General features: G+C 36.3%; 1 protein-coding gene across 2 annotated transcripts in view; it reads left to right on the forward strand.

Annotated features, from left to right (window-relative positions):
* The window catches only part of magi3a (membrane associated guanylate kinase, WW and PDZ domain containing 3a), a 167,689-nt gene that overhangs the window by 76,575 nt on the left and 65,665 nt on the right, over nt 1-25,449 (forward strand). For both annotated transcript variants that reach the window (XM_079803371.1, XM_079803372.1), the window contains one exon: nt 13,633-13,749. In XM_079803371.1, the coding sequence (XP_079659497.1) occupies nt 13,633-13,749 (117 nt within the window). The remainder of the gene's footprint in view (nt 1-13,632; nt 13,750-25,449) is intronic.

A 25,449-nucleotide genomic window follows, 5' to 3' on the forward strand; every position in this document is an offset into this window, starting at 1 on the left:
GACCCCACAAGGTGAGATCTTGCCTGGAGCCCCAGTCCGAGGGAGATTGACAGTCATGTTTAGCTTCTTCCATTTTCTAATGATTGCTCCAACAGTGGACCTTTTTTCACCAAGCTGCTTGGCAATTTCCCCGTAGCCCTTTCCAGCCTTGTGGAGGTGTACAATGTTGTCTGTAGTGTCTTTGGACAGCTCTTTGGTCTTGGCCATGTTAGTAGTTGGATTCTTACTGATTGTATGGGGTGGACAGGTGTCTTTATGCAGCTAACGACCTCAAACAGGTGCATCTAATTTAGGATAATAAATGGAGTGGAGGTGGACATTTTAAAGGAAGACTAACAGGTCTTTGAGGGTCAGAATTCTAGCTGATAGACAGGTGTTCAAATACTTATTTGCAGCTGTATCATGCAAATAAATAGTTAAACATTGTGAGAGACATAATCTAAAAAAAAAATGCACCTACGATGACAATTTCAGACCCCTCCATGATTTTTAAGTGGGAGAACTTGCAAAATAGCAGGGTGTTCAAATACTTATTTTCCTCACTGTATACAGTATATATATATATATATATATATATATATATATATATATATATATATATATATATATATATATATATATATATATATATATTAATTAGGGATGCCACAATTCTCAATATAATATTGAACCGTTCGGTACAGCCTTCACGGTTCAATACGCGCTTGTGAATTGCGGTTTTTCCGTTTTGCATTTAATTAATTATTTTCCTACAAATTCTATCATTTGACTCCATCCCAATAAACTGAACCACGCGACATACATTCACATCACACGTTTGTGGTGGAGTTACACTCACGGAACACTATAGTTATTCACAATCACGAAAGCTCATTATTTGCATGCGTTTTACAGCCTTGCCGGTTAAACATGCGCTTTTTTCCGAGCGTGCGCACTAAACGCCTGTCAAACACGTGATTACTGGACTAAGTAGTCTTACTTAGCTAATACTGTCAAATACACACAAGGTTTACATAAACACAGTAGGTTATGTCTAAAGTGAAAGTAAAATCGGCGTGTGTCTGTAGATTAGATGTGTAGAGGTCTTAAATTGACAACAGCATAGCTGTCCTTAAAGGGACAGTTCACCTCTAAAATTATGTCATTATTTACTCACTCTAATATTGTTCCAAACCTATATTCATTTCTTGATGACAGAATTTTCATTTGAGTGAACTATCCCTTTAATGTTAATACAACAACAAAAGACAAAGAGAAAATCACTCAATGCTCTTGACTGAAAAACTTTAATACATTAGCTTTAATAAGAATCATGTATATTTTAAAGTGAAGTCTATGTAGTGTTTTAATTTTACATTTATTCATTCGATTTCATACTTAAATGCTGCTGTACTGCTCTGAGCTGCCAGTGTAAATCTTTATATATATTTATTGTATATTTTACAATACACTTGGAATGTGTACAAGGATTTTTAAGTAAAGTTTTAAGTTTAAGTAAGGTTTTTCAATTCTTTTAAGTAAAATAAAGAAAGAAAATAAAGAAATTAAAAAATAGTATTTTTTCTCCTTAACCTCTTGCTGTTCCTGTCGCTTAAAATGGAATAGAAAAAAACTGATGTGACATGCCATCAGAACCAAACCGAACCGAAAACCGTGGTTAAAAACCGAGGTATGTATTGAACCGTGGACTAACTGTATTGTTGCATCCCTAATATATATATATTATACTTTAACTTAAGATACACTTTATATATTAAATGAAAAACCTAAATAAATAGCTTTATTTGGCAATAACATCTCTGGATGGAACTTGTTTTGAAGAATTAAAAAAATGAGGGATTGGTGACAGCCATAAAGAGAAGTCATTTCAGAGGTGCAAAATTATGAAGACAAACCTTTTTTTTTAATTATTATTATTTTTTATTTATAATGTGCATAGATAAATCATGCACAATAAAGGAGGTATATAGTTAATTTCACGTTGATGTTTGTCATTTTTTACTAAACAGTACAACATGTCTATTTGTTCCTCTGACGTTGATCTGCACGGCTGGTTTTTAGTACTATGTTGGTCAAATGGAAAAGCTTCAATAGGTTAAACAATCTAAACTAAACTAAACTACTTACAGCCTTAAAATAAAAAAAAGTTTTCTCTGGCTCACTGACATGACTCGCCATTAATGAAAAGGTTGGCGCAGGCACAAATGCTGTTTAGGCACGGGCGTATATCAGGCCTCTCCCTGGGAACAGCTGGAACTCATGATATGAGCAATGTGTTGCATCCTGAGGACTGAAGTTGGAGATTCTAGTTTTAAACTTAGAGGTCAGTAATATTTCCAAAGGCTTTGAATTGATGGCCACTGGTAAAATCATTTGTTTCAGTGCTGTGGATGACTGACCGGTGTAGACACTGTTGTTTTTGATTAGCCTTCACATAGACTTCATTACATTTGTGATGTGTATTTAACCACCTCCAAATGTGGTTTGTGATCACAAAGCCTTTATGACCCAGTTTACACTTTTCATATCACCTGAGATGGATGGAGACATGTTTTGCCCCAAACCCTGGTCCTGCTCCAAGAATTGAGACGTTGACATGTCAAACTGTTTAAACAAACACAGCAGTGTTTTCAATGTGCCACAGTGTATTATTTGCACATTCAAATTACCCGTGGCTTACAATTGCTGTTTCATAGAATAAAGCAGTTTAAACTTTGGAAAAAATTGCACTTTAACACTTTGCTTATGTTTGTTCTAGTGTTCTTGGCTTGAAAACAATCTTCTCTTGCTCTGTCATTCCCTTTTAGACCTTATTGACTCTGCTTTGTTTTGCTTAAAAGAAAACAGATTCAATCACAAACAGAATGGCAGTTTCCACCGGGCTGAGAAAAGCAGAGTAGCTTGGCTTTTTCCTCCTCAGATCGACGGCCTCTGAACTTCTGTGCTTCCCAGGAGTGTAAGACTGATGCGAACTGGACATCAACTCCATTGCTTAGTCGCCCTGATCACTTCACTGCAGCCAACTGGTTGGTTTCGCTTATGGGCAGTTACTGTGCCAGAGAGGTGATGGATGGCTTTAATGAGTGTGAGTGGCCCCTCAGAGAGCTCCCTCATCCTAGCTGAGGTGAACGGGGAGATTTGCGACTGCAAGATTCAGTCAGTCTGACAGTGGAAAACATTCCTCTTCCTCCCCACAGAGAGAGCGACATGGCGTGTTGCCAGAAAGACAAAACTGTGTGGTTTTGATATCAATCCTCTTGTTGGACACACTCCCGTTACACATGGGTCATTCTATGCAACGCATCTTGAGCTCTGTAACTTTTTTATAAATTAATATGCCTTTAATGTTTTTTAAAGAAGTATATTTTTGAAACCTGGCATTTGAAGTTTATTCATTATAAATTCACACAATGGCAACAAATAAACCGTAAGATATTGAGAGTTTAAATGAGACCATCAGCTAATTATTAATAATATTTTTCAAATAAATGTATTTATTCCTGTGATGGCAAAGCTGGAATACTCCAGTTTTCAGTGTCACCAGACACATTTATCAATGTTAAGAACAGTTATAATTTTTTTTTGTAACATTTACTGTCACCTTTGATCAATTTAATGCATCCTTGCTGAATAAAAGAATGAACCTTAATTGCCCCAAACTTTTGAATGGCAGTGTATAACAAAATTAATCTAATGCTAATACTTATGAGCTTCTTCTGTTTTTTTCTCACTAGAAACTTTGCGGAGGATGTTTAATATTTAATCCAAAATATTTTATCCAGGATATTATATGATGGAGGCTAGTATTAAAGGCCCATGTATGCATATATACAGTCAAACCAAAATGTATTCAGACACCTTCTACATTTTCTCACGTTGTCACAGTTTATTTGCAATAGTTTAGAAAATGAAAACTCAGAGTTAGACTGTGTCAGAACAAATTCATCTTGATAATGTCAGATAACTTTGATAGAAAGGTATGTAATGGATTACAATCAACCAATCAGCTGTCAGTTGTTAAATTTAAGTACACAATTAGATAATACCAGTTTAGGTCAACCAGCAACCAAGCAATGCTTCATTTTGTTCAGTCTGTGGTGTAAAAGGTCGCATTAGCAATTAAAGAAAAAACACTTAAGCAAAACATAGTCAGGTCAAAGTGTCTAAATAATTTTGGTCAATTTTATCTGTATGAAGAATTTTTGGGTACAATGTCACAGTTTACTTTATTTCGCTATCCCCATGCACTTGCTTAAAATGAACTACACACCCACTAGTAAAAAATGATATCTGGTGTCTGAATTATTTTTGTATGTATAAAATCACCTTTTATTGAAAAGCACTTCCATTCACTTTATAAAAAGATAGGTGGGTGATACATACCCAGACATGTATTCGGGATCACAGATCCACTTATGCAAATCTGCGTGGTAAGGAGACACACTTGAGATGGCCTGCAGGCTTCTCTTGGCTCAGTTCGAGCGGCCGGCGTGTGGACTGACAAGGCCTTGTTTCAGTCAGACAGCACGAGCGCTGCATAACAACACGCGCTGAGGTCACGGCTCCACACACAACTCTGTGTAACACTTGGGGTTTTTTATCGTTTCTTCAAAGAATTCAGCCACAAGTGCCACTGCTGTCTGGCATGAAAAAGATTTCAGCCTCCTCAGAATAAAATGAATGCTTCTCCATTTCAAACGCATGTTAAAAAATCTCCAGACATAGCTTCAGGATCATAGGAAGCCCAGCTTTAATTCTACCTATCTCTGCCATTTAAGTCTTTCTCCCAGATGGTTCATGAAGGACCTTCAAAAGCTCCTGGATGTTCTGTGGCTCCACTGTGGAGCTGATGGGAAAGGAGGAGATGAGATGCTTCGATCTGGAATACTGTAGCACATCAGACACTACAAAGGCCGAATGGTCGGAAAGAGGAGGCAGCCGGCGGCTCAAGATTTCTAAAGATCTCTCTGTGCTTGACTCCTTTGTGTGATTGTTCCTTTCATCTATGGATTCCTGTGACACTAGAGGCTTGGTTATGAATATCATGGGTACACTTATTAGTGTTGTGTTGGATGCTGCTGGTGAGATTGTGCATTTTGAATTCCTCCCCCTAGTTTTTCTCCTCGTTCTTGTGGTTGGGTTTTGTGCCAGTGCCAAGTAGGTAGGGCTGTGCAATTAATCGAATTTCGATTTCGATTTCGATTTTGCCTCCCAACGATCACCAAAATAGTACAATCGAGAAAAAACGATTATTTTGCCTTGCGTTCTGAATGAAACGCGCACGCGCACATCCGCCCCTCCCGAACCCACAAATCTCTCTCAGTTCGTGAGTCTCGTGTTCATATCATCCGCTGGAATTTAAAAACTCGGCGCGAGTAAAGATGGCAGAAGGAGGGCAGTTACAGCAGCGTTTGGTGAGCAAAAAAGGCAAAACCAACTCCGTTGTCTGGGAACATTTTGGCTTCGAGGAATCAGACGATAGCAGAAATATGTTTCGTGCAAGATTTGCTACATGGTAGTGGCTGCAACGCAAGGCAACACCACGAATTTGTTTAACCACTTGAAAATTAAACAGAGTGACCTATGACAATCTAATAAAGAAACAAAAACTGACGAGAGCAGGGGAGCCGTGTAAACGTCCTTTTTTTCCTTCATATTTTTCAAATAATTCTCTCTTTGTAAACTTTGTTCAATGCATGCGAGATTGCGAGTGCTGCCATATTTTCGAATATGACCAGTCGTTTTCACCGTCATCACCCGGGTTTAGTGCTTTAGGGTTTAGGTTTAGAATGAGAAGCCGCGCGCGCTGTGAGAAAATGTGTCTCTGTGCGTTCATCCGAGAGCGCGCACACGTCTCTCAGCGCGCAAATATTGAGTTATCTTTCAAGTCTTGCTCTTAAACGGACAAACTCACACAAAACGTATGTCAACATGTCCATCTTGATGAGTATCTTAGCAGACAGTCTGTATATGCCTTAAGTGAACTTTATACAGTCGATAAAGAAGACGCGAGGTCTTAAAGGGGCAGTAGCCTTTACTGCTGTCTGTTTAATGTCAAACAACAAAAGACAAGGACATCACTCACCGCTCTTGATTGAATAGCTTTTGTAAGTTTAATAGGATTAATCTTTAATTTATGCACTCAAATATGCAATGTTATTTTACATTTGATACATTTCTGTACCTGAAAACTAATGTTAGACGTACATGAAAAGCATAGCCGAACCATATTGTTGATCTTATTTATTTGTGGTTATCATTTTTACGTGAATACTTTTATACTTTGATTCGAATATATGTTATATTATTTATTTTAATAGTTCAAAAAGTACAACAAATGTTACAATTTCAATTGAATTGTTGAAAGGTGTATTTTTAATAAATACAACACATTCCCAAAGTCATGTGAAATAATCGTGTTACATAATCGTGATTTCAATATTGACCAAAATAATCGTGATTATGATTTTTTCCATAATCGAGCAGCCCTACAAGTAGGGCATACTCACTACTAGTTTGATGATTGGAGACACAGGCATTTGAGTGTGAAACTGTCGCAGCATGTTATGGCCTGAGGGTGCTGTTGTTTTTAGCCTTTGTCTTTGTCATGGGAGTTAAGAACAGAGACCGCATTCCAAAACCTGAAAAATGCAATCTTCACAGACAGTATAAGCAGGTAGGAACTTCTAGAAAGGCAACACACATATGAATTCAATGTTTGCGTAACATAAGATAATTCACCTCATTTTTGCTTTGAGATGTTACTCCACTCTTCCACCAAGACACTTGTGAGTTCTTAAACATATCTGGGGGAACTATGGTTACACCACTTTAAACATTTTACTAACAATAAGTAACTTTGCAACTGTGGGCTATTGAAATAAAGTGTTACCTATAGTGCTATATAGTGTTACAATTTTTGTAAGCTGTATAAAACCTATATGAAAGGAACTTTTTTTTTAATCGAATACATTGTAATTCATACATTTTATGTTTGGAGACAGAAAAAAAGTTCCTTTTCTCTTTTTAGAAATGCAGACAGAAATTCTCCAGCAAACTCGAGTGAATTGTGTGCCCACTTTGGGCCCTGCAAGCCAACAAAACCCTGCAGATCTAACAAGCAGAGAGCAAGCAGTAACCGAGTTGCCAAGCACCATTTTCTGGCTGCTAATTAGCTCTTCACTGAGCTTCCCGTGAATCTCCATCGGACTACTGTCATAACATGGCCTTGTTAGTTCCCGGTGATGGTTTATCTGTGGCATTTATATGGCTCTTTAATTGAAAAAAAAAAAGCAGTCTCAGCATGTGGCTTTTTCAGGGGTGAGGTGACTGTGTTGTGTAAGCAGTGTCCTGTAGGTGTATAGTGTCTGTACAACACATTAGTGGGCGGCTGACTATGTATACTCCTTCTTTGAATTGATAGTCATGTGAGAGTCTATTTGTGTTTCCTTTGTTTGATATTGGCAAACAATAGAGTTGTCATGCTACTCCACATACTACCTAGAAGGCATTGAGATGGAAAGGTGCTTCCAGTTGGCTGTTCCGCGAAATACATGAAGAATAGACTTGTGATCATGCAGTGTTTGTGCAAATGTTGGTGAGTTGTTTGAGCTCAGCCGTTGTTTGCTATAGTCGTCTTTGCATGTACTTTGAAGTATTGCTCGGATTGTACTGTAAATCTAGAAGATGCTGTCAGTTTGTTACTTTTCCGATGCTGATTTACTTCAATATCAGTAATACTCCTGTTTTCTTCAAACTAAACATTCGTGTGTGTTAATACCCAAACCTTAAGCAGTGTCGACACTATATTTTATGTGGCACAAAATTAAAAGGAGGCTTAAAAATGTGTTGTACCTACAGTAGTGGCCCATCATTCAGCCAATGAAACATTGAAAAAATGTCTTTCAAACATATCTGCATTGGGCAAACACTTCAGAATGTACAATTTTTTTTTTTTTATATAACTTTGTTTTTTAAGATGTGACTTTGAACAGACTGAAGTAGGGCTGCACGATTATTTGGAATAAATCCAAAATCGTGATATAGATTACTCCGATTATCAAATCATAGTTGAATAAATAGCTTTATGTGCTGCGTGTTTCAGAGAGAGGCGTGGCACTGTTCATTTACAGTACATGAGAGCAGCTCATGATCCTGTGTTTTCAGTGTCTTAGAGCAGGTTGATTTGCAGTAAATGCCGCTCCTCATGAACTCTACATGTGCTCGTCAGTTTGAGTCGCAGAGAACATGCAACATGCGACAACCATCTTCCCAAACTTGTAATGAGGAGCGTTTATAATCTGGCTGTAGTTATGAAGCTTTAAAGGGTTAGCTCACACACAAATGAAATTTCTGTCATTAATTACTTATCCTCATGTCGTTCCAAACCCGTAAGACCTTCGTTCATCTTCAGAACACAAATTAAGATATTTTTGATGAAATCCGAGAGCTTTCTGACCCAACATGGACAACAACACAACAATCACTTTCAAGGCCCAGAAAGGTAGCAAAGATATTGTTAAAATCGTCCATGTGACTGCAGTGGTTCAACCTTATTTTTGGTTGAATTTTCAAAATTAATTACATATACATTTTCATCAAAAATATCTGAATTTGTGTTCCAAAGATGAATATAAAAATGTTTTGGGCGAACTAACCTTTTAAGGATTCCCTGTGGTTTTCTAGTCTTGTTGTTTTAACGTTTGGAAATTAAAATATTATTATTGCAATTTTACTAATTTACTGTATAAAATTTGATTATTTTATTAAATACTGTATTTCACACTGAGATATTACAATATAAAATGTCTTATTTTCTGCACTTTTTAATTATAATATTAAATAATTATAATAATTATTATTATTTGTATTTTTACTATAGTCATATTGCTATATAATCAAAAAGTGTTGGGCCAAATTGTGTAACCCCTTGAAGCAAGCATGTGCTCCCACAGCTTTCCTAATGCAATTTTTTTAGTGTGAAGTAAACATATTTTAACATTCAACTGCCGTGCGAACAAAAATATAGCATGCCACTCGTACAATGGCTTTGGCAGTGGAGTGAAAGAATGTGCAAGTGGTAATCTTCTACTGGGCAAACATTACCTCATTAATATTCATGAGCCAAGCTAATAAGGTTTTTAATGTACCCCTCTCACTTTTCAGACTCCTACGCCCCTGGTCAGAATAAATATGGCGTCTACTCTGGTTGAAGTCTGTATATCTCCATTTCACACTCCCACTCCCTGACATTTTAGCCTGTCTGGGGAGATATCACCTTCCTCCATGACTAGTGTAATTTAGTCAAGATGAGAGCAGAACTATTGTAAGTCACATAGAACACATAGTTCAATAATAAAAGGATAAGTGCAGTATCAGGGGTATCTTCGAGGCTTTTGTACGAGAATAGACCAGTGCAATGGTATTGCGTCATGGATTCTTTCTGTGTCCATGCCTGACCCCCTCCACCTTGATGAGAATGGCTGTAATGCCTTGATGATGAGGCACAAAAGGAGCTATTGTATCCCGTGGCTCCCATGGGCAGCCTGGCTGGTACAGCGACTGGAACATGGTGCGGTCTAGTGGGAGACAGAGGGTGGCACCCCAGAGATATGACACAGCTCGCTAACGCTACCTGACAGCGTAGCCACAAAGAGCGCCTTGTTCTGTAAACAAAGACAAAGGCTCATATAGAATGAGTGTTAATGTGTGAGAATGTCACTAAAACAACAATGGCCACATCCATGTATGAGGACACACAACAGTGTTCCCATGAGGAACCGTGGGCAACTCTTTCAGCCGTATCTGGGTAAAGGCCGTGTTCATATAGCTGGGTTTATATAAATTGCAGGCATGCAGATTTTTGCTAGGGAGCATGGAGCACATTCCTGCGTGCTACTGTACAATACTTGATGGAGGAAGCAAGGCTATTGTGGCCTGACCTAAATTCCTCTCGTTTTACAATGTCCAAAGAATTACACAGTGTAGCTCTTGGACCTTGTCGTACAACTTAATTTGAAAACCATTGCTAGCTTTGAAAGCCGTCTCCACATAAAGAGCCCTTGTTTTTGGACATTTTTTATTTATGAGTGCTCAGTGTAATAGTTTATACAACAAATGCCTTTTAGAATACCATATTTTAAAATGTTCCTCTCAGATTTCAGTAAAGATTGTATGTGCGTTCCCGGAGGATGTGTCTTTATTTACCAAGTTGGCTAACATTGCTTTTAGAATCTATAACATTTCTGCTCTATTCCAAAACATATGCAGTTGCCTACATAGTCTGAAAAAGGGAGGCTACTTAATTATACTACCTCATTTTGGTTAATGTTTTGGCGAAAGCATCCTTTGTGGAGAAAGCAATTTCGTAATGCATTGTGGTAAAAACATCTCCAGGCTGTGGGTGAAGCAAGAGAAATGTTGATGTAGATAAACTTATTTTCTTTAATTTTAAAAAATATTGATAAATAAATATTTTGTTTAATTAACAAACATGTATCAGTAATATCACAAATAAATATTTCATTAAAAAAATGTAAGTATGTTTCAGTAATATAACCATAAAAAGGTTAGAAGAAGTAAAATATGTCAGTAATTATGTTTTTATTAGGGTTAGAACAGTGGTTCTCAACAAGGGGGTCAGGGCCCACTAAGGGGCCTCAGTAAACTTCCAATTTTAAGTCCTAAAATGGTTTAAATTTAGTTATGATAACTATTAAAATGCAAAAAAAAAGAGAAACTCACTAAAAATAAAGATAGACTGGTTTAACAATACGGTTTTATTTGTTAATATTAGTTAATGTATTAACTTTGTTTTTATAACAACAGAATACCAGCGCTATTGGCTTCGAAAAGAGAGCCAATCAAATATTGTCCTGGATAAAGTAAGGCCGTTGAGTCAAAAGGTTTTGATCAAGCATTCTAAAATACTGTTTATTAATACAATTCATAATATGATTCATTTCCTTCGTGTGATACTGACCACATTCCCAATGTGTTTTTAATGCTCTTGAGCTGCTGATTATTTCCAGGTGTGGGTGGCTAGAGCCGGTGATGTCAGTGTAAGAGGAGTTCTCTCCAGCATGACTCACAGAGCCTCCCTAGCGGTCCCAACTGGCCTCATTCAGCATAGATCAGCACTTCATACTGCGGCTCAATACGCACCCATGCTAGACCAAGATGCTCCCTAATGAACGGCAGCAGTAAATCATGTTTTACACTATTGGAAATGAGCACAGTGTAAAGTGAGTGCATAATGAAAAAGACAGATGCACCAATGTCTTGCTAAAAAGCCATAGAGGTGGAATTAATACCAGAACTCTAAATGAGAATGATGGGCCTCTTGAGCACATTTAGATTGGAGCAAATTAGTATGCGTCGAAGTCGACCAATGAAAAGAGGCTAATCTGCAATCACAGTGGGCCATCCATTTCATTCCCTGTGAGAGAGAATTGCTTGGGGAGAGACTTGTTTTGATTACCTTGCATTCGAAATTAGCCAGAGATATCACAACATGTTTGTATTCATTTTGTCTCGGGGAACAAATGGTATTTCTCTCAAGGCCACATCAAGTATTCGTCATTTCAGTTTGATTGGAACATTGGGTTTACAGTGAAGTTTATGTTCATTACAGCAAGACTTAGTATTTTGTTTGCTTCAATGAAAGCAGCATTCAAACTGCATGAACTCAACAAGTTAGTGTATCATCAGGGTAAAACCTGAGGATCATGTTCTCCAGAATGATTTGTGATGACCCAAAAAGCATCTTGAGCTTCAATGGATGCAAGAAAATCTGACCGTCTCTTCAAAGAGTCACATGGTCAATGTCACAAATTGAATTTTTGATTAGTTACCTAGAAATAGTGCAGAATTCGAAATATTTATTAATCTTTTTCAAAATTGTAATGCTTTGTTTGTTTACTCAACAATGAACTGGGGCCAGCGTGAGTGTTTCAGGCCCTGTTGGTCCAATGTTGCTTTGCCATTGAAAATTGTATGTTCAATGAACATATATTCCATATAAATATTTTTAGTCTTTGCAAACATATTTTTTTTAATTAAATTAAATAAAAAAAATATATATATACATACACATATACACACTATATATATGTATTTATATTTATATATATAATATTTATATATATAATATTAATTATATTATATTATATTATATTATTAATCTCTTATATTATACATCTCCAGCTTGTTGCATAATTTATTTTTGTGAAGAATTTTTTTTTTTTTAACTAAATCAATTTTAAGTTTTATAATCGTAATCTTTGAAAATCTATTTTATCTATTTTTTTATGCATTGCAAACATTAATGTTTGGTTTTCTGATGTACTATATTATTTGTTATAATATAATATAATTAATATATAATATAATATAATATAATTAATATAAATCTCCAGCTTGTTGCATATTTTTTGTCAGGAATCAAAATGCATTGCTAATGTTATAAATGTTGAACTACGGAAAAATAAATGTCGTTGTTGAGCTCTGCAAAATTTTAGACTGTAAAAGCATATGCTGATTCCAGATGTCAGAACATTGCAAAGGTGTAACTGCTGAAAGACTTAACCCCTTTTAAAGTAGCTTGAGAGGCTCTTTTAGCTGTTATGAAATGTCAGAGTGTGTCAGGATCCGTGATCACAGAGGGCTGTGAAGACAACCAGGCGGGTTCAGCAGCTGTGGGGTACAAAACAATGCTTATTGATGCAGCAGCCATATGACTGGCACAGTATCAAAGCACACCCTCCCCACCCAGAGATCATCAGCTGCGTATTGCTGGAGACTTGCTCCAACAGCTGGAGACTGGAGCTGCTCAAAGAGGCGTCGCTTTCTTGCCCTCCCTCCCATATTTTAGTCGCCAAGGGAAACTTGGCTCCGACTCTCTCATTCTTTAATTCGGAGGGTCGTCTCCTCCCCTCCTTCCTCCAGGATGGCTTGCACCGCCTCCACACTTCCTTGAACTCCACCTGAACTTCTGGCACTTTGCTACAAGAGCAAAACAATAGAACCTGCATTGTTTTGTTAACGCTCATCATGCATTCACACATCTGGATGCTCGTGGATGGAAGCCAGTAAAGTTTTTTTTCTTCTTTTTTCGTATTGCTAGAAACAGCTGCACCTCCTGCTGCACGTATCAAGGTTGTCATTTAATCATGAAGACGACTGGGACAGTTTCTAGAGTTTAGCATGATTTAGTCATATTCACCTCATTTGCAACTGACAGTGTTTCACTTTTTGTTTGTTTGCATTTTGTTTGTCACCCACACAGCTGCTGCTAATGAGCGAAACTCATTATCAAATAATCACTAGATTAACACATTTCCATATCATAAGATGAATCTTTGTATTTAGAATACATGTATATCATTCTACAAGTTTTCTGCGTTGTATTTTTGTATTATATTTTGTTGTATTATAAACAAATACATGTTTATTTAAATTTGTACTCCAATGTGTCATATAGAGATCACGTACTTTTGCTTGTTTCTGAAGAATAAAATTAAGACAGTGGATGACATTTTGTCGAATAATAAATGAATATCCTGTTTCAGTCAGAATACATAATTTCACAGTATGGATATAAAATGTTTACCCAGATTCAATCTCTTTCTGCAGGTAAGGTGTTGAACACAGATCTGCGTCACTACCTCAGCCTGCAGTTCCAGAAAGGATCTTTGGACCACAAGCTCCAGCAGGTGATCAGAGATAACCTGTACCTGCGCACTATTCCCTGTGAGTATCCCACACATTGACATGTCTGACCCCCTCTGGTCCTCAGATCTCATTAAATGTGTTAGTGCAGGTCTCACTGAGATGATTCTGCCATGACACCGGCTCCTCAGACAATAATTATGGTGTCAGTAACACGTCTTCTGCCCATAATTTCATGGGTATGATGGGTACTGTGAACGCTTTAGGCAGGTTGTATTACAGTCAGCACTTTAGCTGTGTATGAAATTGCTCCCTGTTTCCCCATATAGTGCACTGTGTGGCATTTACTATATACATTGGATCAAATTATTACATGCAATCAATCTTCCGGGTTCTTCAGTCAAGCAGAATTTAGTGATGACATTGAGCAGTGCTGCAGTTCTTATGATCTGTTAAGCATTATATAATGCAATATTTATATTCATTCATTCATTCATTCATTCATTTAAAACTTCAGTATTTTATTTTGTAGTTTAACAGATTGTGTAATACACATCTTGACGTGTTAACACTTCTAAAGTAAATCTTCATTACTTAAATACACAAAGATATACTGGGCAAAAGTCTTAGGCACGTTAGTATTTCACACACACAATAAAGGTTATGAGCCAGTTATTTCTATCTTTTGCTGTAGTGTGTCAGTAGGAAATATCAGTTTACATTTCCAAACATTCCTTTTGCCATTTATTTGTGTTATTCCAGTAATATTTTTGTATGCACAAGGGAGTCTGACAACAGCTGGTGCACCACACGTAGATCTGATCTCCCCATCATCGGGTCCATCTGTGATTACATGAAGAAACTAAAAATAAGCCGTAAATCCAGAAGAACTCCAAAACGCTTGGAGAAACCTACCTGCAAAGTTACCTGAAAAACTATGCACAAGTGAGCCTGGACAAAAAGGGTGGTTACACCAAATGTTGATTTGATTTAGTTAATAGAAGTTAACTGATAAATAAAATCTATTTATGACATTAAAGGTTTCTTCAAGCGTCTTGGAGACTTTGCCACAGTTCTTCTGGATTTAGTCTGTCTCAGTTTTTTTCTGTTTCTTCATGTAATCACAGACAGACTCGATGATGGTGAGATCCGATCATACCGGCTGTTGTCAGACTCCTTGTGCATAGAAAAATCTCACAGAATTATTACAATTAATGGCAAAAGGAATGTTTGGAAATGTAAACTGAGATTTCCTACTGTCACTACAGCAAAAGATAGAAATTTAGCTTAAAACCATTTTTTGGGGGTGAAAATACTAACGACTTTTGCACCGTATTATTACCGTTTTTTATATAAATATATAAAGCCTTATATTTGCCACCATGTTATTGCTTTAAAAGTTGATATAAGTGTTATTTTATTTATTTTTATATTAGCTTTAGGTTTTTTAAAATGTCTATATAGTTTTATTAATGTTTATTTCATTTTAGTACATTGTTAAACTAAATGCAAATAATAAATCTTCTCTTGTCTAGCTGAAATAAGTTTTATTTTATTTAATGTACACTGTATTTTAATGAATGAATGTTTTTTTATGATTTTAGTTTTATTTAAATATAAAAACCCTGGGTGAAATTAGTCATTTTATTATTTTTATTAGAGCAGATGAGATCTGATGAATCTGAATTATCATAATCTGTGTGCGATCATATATTTGTCCTGATCCACCAAACAAAGTTTGAAATAGGGTGTTTCAACCCACACACAGTACTTTTTAATAATTTCCAGCTTGATATAAATGGAAGTCTAATCTAAAAACGCTCTTTAGAATTTAGAAGTGCTGCTGCCAAGTGCTTGTTTGTACGCAGTAATTTCATCTAAATGGAACATTGAAAGAGTAAGTAGACTCAGCATATGTTTTCTACAGTTATCCACCTTCTAGAATAGACTCTTCACCCAGCCCCGGTGCACATATACTGCAGCTGAGAGTCTTGAGTCGATAATGACACAGAGGAACAATATTGTTGGAATCCCTTTCAGATCGATTGTTTCCAGCTGATTGACATAGAGTGGTGCAGGTATGACGTCACTTTGTAGGCCAACCGGCATTTAGCATCGCACAGGTTCCCTCGAGAAAAACCCAATAGGATTTTCCTAAAGGCTTTTGGATTATTGCCAAAAACAGGCTCTGTGAGCAACAAAAGTTTATGATACTTGCACGTTTTGTCCGTCAAGATAATTATCACATATGAACATAACTTTTATGAATTTTGAAGCCAGAAGTAAAAAGCTAAATCTTCACGTCACCATCACTAAGCTTCCGACGACTCTTTCAGTTGTTATCTAAAAACATTTTCCCAGAACGAGTAGTTTATAAGGGCACAATTGTGAGCATAATGAAGCTGTAAAAGCGGACTGAGCTCACCTTTTCGGCGTAATGATGTTTAATCTCCTCGACAGCCTCTGTAGTCCCATTTAGCCACTTGTTAGCAACCACCTTTTTTCAAGACACATAACAGCTTTAAAAAATCACGAGTGGGGTAATATTTATGTATTTCATGTCGTGGAATAAAACGTGAAAGTGTCTTGAGCTTGTGTTCATCACAGACCTATTTCAGTCATTTAACCAAAACCCCATTCAAAAAAAACCTATTGACTTCGGGATTTTGTAACCGGAAGTGCTAAAATGCTAACTCGCTTCCGCATTTTGGTCTACAAAGTGATGTCATACCTGAACCAATCTATTGACAGCTAATCCTAATCCACCTGACTTTAAAGAGCTCGATTATTTAAGGTGGCAAACTGTATAACTGCAGCTCGCACTCATAATAAACAGAAGGTTATTATGTTATTATTATGTATTATGTACGTTGGTGTGGGCGCTAATATAGTTATCTTTATAGTTATCATTCTTGGTGTGAAGGGGTATTTAATCCTGATTCCTGCCACTTGCCTGCTATAACAAGCAGATGCCGGAGGCCACTGACACCTGTTTGAAGACGATTTATTCTTTCTCTCCCTCTCTCCCTATTTCTCTTGTGCCAATTTTAGTTTCCATACTTCCAGTGTCTGTACTGTTGAAGCTAATGTCACATGATCATGATAGATTAAACCTGTTAGGTAATGCAGAATTACTTGCCAGTATTGGCTCAGTAATTTCTTGGCAACGGTTTTCAGATACAGACCGTCTGGAACAGAACAATGATTTTTTTTCTTCTTCTTAAAAACATCAATGCCAACGAACAAGTAGATAATCACGAAATGTGTTTTGATCTTTTCTTGTACAGAATATGTGGTTTGGCCACAAACCAGTGAATTAGTGTAACATATGCCTTAATTACTTGCACATCTTTAATTAGGGATTTTTTTTCTCCTGGGCTGTGGTGTAATTTTTAATTAGTGCTGTTGGGGTCATGAACTGGCTTTTTATTATTATTATTATTATTATTATTATTATTATACTGTTGTCTGAGGTCCACTTATGACGTTCGCGTGGTTTTTACATTCAAAAACATAATAATGAATAAGTAATAGGCTATTTTCTGCCTTGGTTTTGAGGCTCTCTGAAGAAACGCTTGGTTTTGATGGGTGTGCCGCACTGAAGATCTTTGAAGTAAACGCCCATGGCTAGGATTGGATAAGATTTGCATATTTAATGAGCTTCAGCTCCCCTCAATACACGTGGGGATTGTTGTGAAAGCGTCTGGGGAAATGCTCACAGGACTCGCAAAATATCTTTATCAAACAAACACAATGATTCATCTCTCATCCACCCCGCAGCATTGTGTTTTAATCTCAATTTGTCTGCAAATCCAGTCGATCTCTATCTTGTTTACAGTCGATTCCGCTGTGCAATTAAGCGTACAAACGCGCAATATCTTGCGCACGTGAGCTGGAACCGGCATGTTTATTGCTCGGTAGCGAGTCGGTGGGCAGCTTGAGACGGCGCTTCTGCATTCTATGATGGCAATGGTCGACATATTCTGAGATCTCTCGTTTTCTGGGCCTTGTGTCTATAAAAGCTTTTCTTTGACTAACAAGGAAGTTTTCAGCTCCGAAACTTACAGGATATTCTTATATCAATGAACTTTTATATATCAAAGGCTCAAAAGAAAGTTGATTTCTCAATTCATCACCCCTTTAAGGCTATCATCACTATTACTTAAGGTTAGATATAAAAAAAAAAAAAACATAACAAAAAAAAAAAACACTGAATGTGAAGTATTAAACGAATTGACCCAAAAATTTGAATTCTGTTATCTGTCTTTTTATCACCCAATCAACCTGCTTGACTTTTTATCTTTTGTGAAACACACACACACACACAAATTGTCCATATTTAAAAAGTCAAATTATATGGACAAAAACTGTTGAAATGTTTTTTAGGATATCTATATTTTAGGAAAACCCAGAGCCATAGGGACTAGAATATCACACACTTGGGGTGGGATTTTATGACTTTAAGCCTATTGGATCATATTTGAAACGCACTATTCTCTTTCTAATCCATCTGAATGATCAGCATGATCACAACTTTGCTGAAAAACTTGTAAACAATCTACTACATGCCCTCTGTCTGATTGATAGTTTGATTCCTTGCCTTTTTAGCAAGTAAAAGGACTTTTAGTATAATTCTAACAAGTCCACATTCAAGTCTAATGATTTATAGAAAGTGAACGTAAGAATAACTTTTATATTGTTGGTAATATTTCAAGACGAACATTTACTGGACTGATACCAACTCGGGTTTACTTGATTATCCATACATCATTTGTTAGAAAAATAATGTTCAAATGTGAGTATCAAATTCCATACATCAGGCTTTGAGGAACGTTTATTTATACATCTCTTAATAATTTTTTGTAATTATATGTTTTGTCCCCATAATTAAAGGTCCCATGGCATGAAATTTTCATTTTATGAGGTTTTTCAACATTAATATGAGTTCCCCTAGCCTGAATATTGTCCCCAAGTGGATAGAAATGTTGATCGGTGTAAACCTGAGTTCTGGCTGTCTTTCTCTGCCTTTGAGAAAATGACAGGCCAGACTAGCCAATCCTGAAGTCGCCTGGTTTGACGTCCAAGCAGGCACGGTTTCCTCCCTTTCCTCCGCCCAGAGAATCTGGCACGCCCATGCAAACGCTCGAGAGATCATTGCATCATTGCTTGTGAACGAGTGAACGCTGGCAGTTTCTCAGTGTTTGGATGTACAAATGAAAACAGAAGTCTTTTTTCAGTTCCTTCTGATCTGTGATCAGTGATTTCTGATGTGTAGCTAATTATTTATTATTCGTGCACACAATGCGGCTTCTCTCTCTCCAGACAGAACGGTGTTTTCGTGTTTTATATCTTGTGAGTCAGTGTTTTTGTACGTCCTCGTCGCGTCTATCGGTTCTAAAATGTGCATACAGTCATGAGTTTCTGCTCAACATCAGCAGAGATAAACCTCACACACGCCGAAGCTCGGCCTTCAACATCCCCGACCCACAGTACTGCATCTGGCCCACAGCGGAGGCACCAAACGCGGCGTGAGATTAAGCAGAAGGGGGGTAAGCTTGAGCATATCCGGGCTAGCCAGCCTAGCCCCACAATAAACTGGATTACATCCGATTACTGCTGTTGTGTCTTTGTTTGCGCTGTGTACTCAACGCGCGTCACTGACGCTTTTATTTTATTTTAAAAATAATGCTATTATCAACACTTACTTTTAACTCGTTCATCTCGACAGCTGTAATGGTACTTTGCATGTGTTACAAAGTTGGTAGAATAATGATGAAGAGGACTCGGTGTGACTGGGACTCGTGTTTATTCAGAACTCTCAGATACAAACACAATAAACTCGCGCTGACTGACAGCGCTCTCATAACTCAGTAGTTACTATAAATAACTTTGTTAGCAATCGCTGAGCTCAGTCTCTGATACATTAGTGATGTCCGGTTCGCGAACGATCTTTCTTTTGAACCAGTTCTTTTTAGTGAACCGAATCAGTTCACCAAATCGGACTGAATCGTTCTAAACGGTTCGCGTCTCCAGTCAGCGCTGATCCATAATTTACTAAAGTTACTAACTTTCTGACATGAGTGACAGTCCCTCCGACTAGAAATAGACTAATAACCTAAAGTATATGCTGTAACTAAAACAGTTCAGACATGCTGAGAACTGATGTGAAGTGAACTCAGGTCCATCCGTCTCCCTGGCAGACTCGTGCCTGCTCGTGCCTCGATAAACCACGCCCCCTCCGCTCATATAAAATGCAAAGATGTCAGCCAATCACAACAGTGGGCGTTTTTACTGAAGTCTCACAGCAGACACGCCTCTTGAAGCAGGGCATTCAGCCACAGGGCAAACAGCAGTATAGAAAAAATGCCTTTTATTTCTAAATTATGACATTTTATGATGTAAAAGTCATACTAACAATATAAGTACAGCTCAGGAAACATTATAAAATAATAGAAAAATGCCATGCCATGGGACCTTTAAAACTACAGAGCTTTGATCATGAAACTAAGCATTTAAATATCATCTTAAGATATAGAATAGAATGACAGCTTATATTTATACACAGTCTGCTATACTGTTATAAAGATCTCATTGATTTACATTACAAGCTATCAGAATTTCATCTACGTTTTGGTCATATAAATATCAGCAACTGCCCCAAATTGCATATTTTTTCTGGCCCTCTGAATAAAATGTGGATGTTTTCTCTTCCTTGAGTGTGAGCTCCATATTCTTCCAAATCATACTATGCCTGATTAATCAAATATGATACTCAAACAAAAAATCACATGCACATTTTTTTATTTTATTTTTAAAAAATATTTTAAAGGTTCAATAATCGGTTCCATTTAAAAACTCTATTCAGAGTATTTTTTAGTAAACATAAAAAATGAACTACTGCAATTTGGTCTCTGTCTGTTGATTTAGAGATGTGATGTTATTATTCACACTGTTTTCATTAAGTGAGACCTGCATGCTAGCATGTGGCTCTCTGTGATTTAGGATTTTAATGGACTCAAGGCCTGAGCAGATGTTTCGTTTGCTGTGGCTCAACATTGCATGAGACACAAGCTCAGTGTGTGGGCCGACCTGGAATCTCTAATGTCATTCTCATCCACTGTCCTTGTTACAGGGTGTTCAGACCCATGACTCAACACACAGTCCTCCATTCACACTTTTCCATCCAGTATAATCATAAGAATCGGGGCTGAGAGCCAGGTGATGGACAGGTCTAATTATATTTAATAGCGTCGGTAGTAGCAGTAATGTCAGAATTAACTGTCATAGTTCATCTTCCAGCCTTCAGTCAAGTAAAATAATCAAATAATGATTTAATTGTAAGTTATTAATCACAGTAAAGGTGAAGGACAGTGTGGAGCAGTATTGCCATTTAATTGCATTCCATGTTTAATAATACGTTGCTTGATTTTTAAAGAGATTTTATTTGAAAGTCATTTACTCACTATGGGCCTCATTTATCAATCTAACATAGAAACGAGCGCAGAAATCATCTTACGACAGGGTTCACGTGTGATTCTTGAAACCTTTGAATGTGGCCAATCCCATCGTGCAAATGATCATGCGTTGACAAATGTGATGATTGAAAACAATCGTCATTTGAATTTCACACCCCTAAAAATCTTTTTTTTTTGAGTTTACAACATGGAGAAATGTAATCCGTCCAAGAAGAGAGAAACAATTACATTCATTTATATGTGTATGAAATAAAGCAAAACATTTACAAACGTTATAAACACTATAGCCTAGGCTATTTTTCCCTCACTCCACAACAAATCCTTTAAATTAACAGTATTCCAAGCATAACAAGAATGAAAAATAATAAATAGAACACAAATTAGTGCCATTCATTATAAACAACATACAAACATCAAGCCAAAATGCATTTATTTAAAGACTAAACATGAGCGAAAATGCCAGGGGACCATTTCAATTGAGCAGTGTAACTTTTATGTTTGGTTGATGGCATTTTAGTTTGATGATGAATGGATGAAATGATCAGTTGTATATAATAAAATAAAAATAGGCTATATAAAGAAAACAAATACAATGCCTTAAGATGTGTCAAATACGAGAAAGCGTATAGCCTACTATTTGTCGCATGTTTTTTCTTTTGTCAATCTGTTATTTAAGTGAAATATTTAGTGTAGTCCTGGCTATTATATATATATATATATATATATATATATATATATATATATATATATATATATATATATATATATATATATATATATATATATATATATATATATATATATATATATATATATATATACTTAATTGTATCCAGTTTTTCTCTACTCAAACAAGCACTGCAAGTGTGGGATGTTACGATGTGTAAATCCTCATGTTACGTTATTTATGCTTCTATTTGTGAATGTAAAATCAAACCTCTGGGGGGAAAAAAACATTTGTGGTATTTTTAAGGGGTCACAGACACCCATCTATTCTAATTAAATTTAATTTGACTCTCTAATCTAGTCGTTTAACGGTTAATGATCGACTAATGAGCTTCAGTTGTCAGTCAGGAAAATAATCAAAATGAGCAAAATAACAATTCAAAACTTGCGTACACAAGCTGAGACCTGATGTGAGATTTGATCGTAGCCACAGTTCACGACCATATTGATAAATTGCAAGTTTTCCGTGGAAACGACCGGACACCCAATTTTCTGTCGTACGTTTGTTTTATAAATGAGGCCCTATGTTGTTACAAAACTGTATGACGTTATTTCTCGGGGAACACAAAAGAGGATATTGTGAGATGTCTGCACTCTAAAAAAAAAAGGCTCGTAATCATAGGGGAACCTTTTTTAGTGCTATATAGCACCAATTTTGGTGCTTCAGTGGTTCTTCAGCGGTTCTTCAGAGGTGCTATATAGCACCTTAGTCAAAGAACCGGTGAAGAACCTCTGAAGAACCGCTGAAGAACCACTGAAGCACCAAAATTGGTGCTATATAGCACTAAAAAAGGTTCCCCTATGATTACAAGCCAAGAACCATTTTTGGTGCAATATAGAACCTTTTTTTTTTTAGAGTGGAGTGTTTATTGTGTTTTTTTTTTGTCCATAGAGTGCAAGTCAATGGGCTCCAATGTTGTTTGTTCCCCTTTGTTCTTCAAAATATATTATTTTGGGTTCCAAAGTAGAAAGAAAGTCATACAGGTTTGTAACAACATGAGGGTGAGTAAAAGATAGCAAATTTTTTATAAGGCAGTGGCACATTACCCATAATTCCTGTGCTTAGTCCTAGACTTTTCTGTTAAAAGATTATTTCACCAAAATATAAGAATTCTGGCATTATTTACTCACATTTGTGCCATTTTAAACCCCTTTTAACTTTTCTGTATAACAAAAATTTTATATTTTGAAGAATACAGATTAAGTCAGTGAGTTGAAATAGTCAGATTTATAAATGGATCAACTATTTAATTGAAAAGAACCAGTTCAAAAAGAAAGATTTGTTCACTAGTTCGGTTCGACTCAACGACCTGGTCACTTCAGTTCTCAACTCGATACTTTATTGATTACAGCTCACTGTAAAAGAGAGTCGGTAATTAATCTAGTCATAAGACTTCAGAAGACTTTTTGGGTTCTTGCTAACAGAAGTGGTCACTATGAAGTGTGCTATAGAAAAGAGCAGCATGAAGATTCATAAATTGATTTCCTTCATGAAGCACTGACTGCACTGGCCATCATAGCCTACCATTTGCTCATCTGAAAACTTCTGGAATGGAACTGTTGCGCATGTCTCACTGGACATGGGGACAGAAAAGTCATTAAAGCCATGTCTTTCGGGGAAAAAAAAGCGGGAAAGAAGAACGCCTGGAGTCCAAATTGCCACATAATCTTTGAAGCTCTCCCTCCTCCTGCTGGCATTAATATCCGTTATGGCTCGACGGTAGCTCCTCTCTGCCTCATCCGCAGATATATATATTTAAAAAAAAATGAATGCAGAAATAAAAAAGTGCCCTAGGTGGTCAATCTTAAAGGATTTCTTTTTTTAGGCTTTTCCAGAGCTTGTTAAGGGATCTCACAGATGATCATGAGCACGTAATGAGATGTGAATACAATTCATCCCACTTTTGATGTTGGAAAATAAACACCTCATTCTGTATTGCCAATATTAGTCTTCTGTATGATATAAAAATACTATTGCATTTAGAATCCATATCTATAATGTGAAAAGTGACACTAAAAATGCTTCAAAGCAGTCTTTGAAGAGCAAGAATTGTTTTAAGAAAGGGCCAGGCAGGGTCAGTCTTTTCTTTGTAGGCATTTATGATGTTTTGAAGTGTGCAGGGTTGTGCGGCAGCATGCTGGGGTGGATGGGAAGGTGCTTAAGCAGCTGGCGGTGTTTCATGTGGCTTGTGCAAACTGCAGAGATAATTGTTTGTTTATCCTCCCCCACCACTGAAACTGGCATCTGGGCTCTCGCCCCACAATAGCAGCTGTGTGACTGTCAGGTTTGAGAAACTTTAGTGATGAAGTAAGCAGAGTGTAAACTATGATCGAAAAAGAGACACTACTGCAGAATATCTGAATACAGATTTTTTTAAATTGTGTTCGGTCTTGCCACCAATAAAGACAAAAGTTAGCCATGTTGCTATTCGATTCGAGGAGAGACTGTTTGCAGAGTTTCTATTTGCTGTTCCTCCTAAAGCAGAGAGAATGAAGTTGGAGGTGAACAGAAAGAATTATGATGTCTGTTTATTTTCTTTATATTATTTTAGTGATTAATGCAGATTTTAATGGAGATTTTAGTCATGTTTGCAGAGTGATGTTAAAAATATAGGAACAATTTAACCTCCAAATGTTTTTGTATTGTGGGGTGAAACTCAGATTACTAGATATTAGTAGATATTATTTGATTTATTTTAAATACTTTAGTTTTGGAATTAGACTGTAATGTTTGCAAAAATGTATATAAATATCTGTATCAATATTACTATTAATAATATAATAAATATTTTTAACACATTCTGCATAACATGTCTTATTTCATCTCAAGCATGCTTTTCACTCACTTTGTCACTAAAATTTTAATGAAACTTTCTCTGAGGCAAAATACTTTGATAGCTGTTATAGAAATTACACCAGTCATAATTTGTGTAAAAGTTTATATACATACATACATACATATATATATATATATATATATATATATGTATGTATGTATGTATGTATGTATGTATGTATGTATGTATGTATGTATGTATGTATGTATGTATGTATGTATGTATGTATGTATGTATGTATGTATGTATGTGTATATATATATATATATATATATGTATATGTATGTATATGTATTATATATATATATATATTATATACATATTATATATGTATGTATATGTATTATATATATATATATATATTATATACATATTATATATGTATGTATGAATGTACAGTCAACCAAAAAATTATTCAGGCACCAGATATAATTTTTTATTAGTGGATGCAGGACACTGTAGTTAATTTATGTATGTGAGGATAGCTAAATAAAGTAAACGGTGACATATTATACCCACAAATTCTTCATACAGTGGACTACCAGTAAAATTGATAAAAATTGTGGACCAAAATTATTCAGACACTTTGACCTGACTATGTTTTGCTTAAGTGTTTTTCTTTAATTGCTAATGTGACCTTTTACACCACAGACTGAAGAAAATGAAGCATTGCTTGGTTACTGGTTGACCTAAACCGATATTATCTAATTGTGTTCTTAAATTTAACAGCTGACAGCTGATTG

Source organism: Gobio gobio, assembly GCF_949357685.1.
Source record: "Gobio gobio genome assembly, chromosome: 21".
Lineage (NCBI taxonomy): Eukaryota > Metazoa > Chordata > Actinopteri > Cypriniformes > Gobionidae > Gobio > Gobio gobio.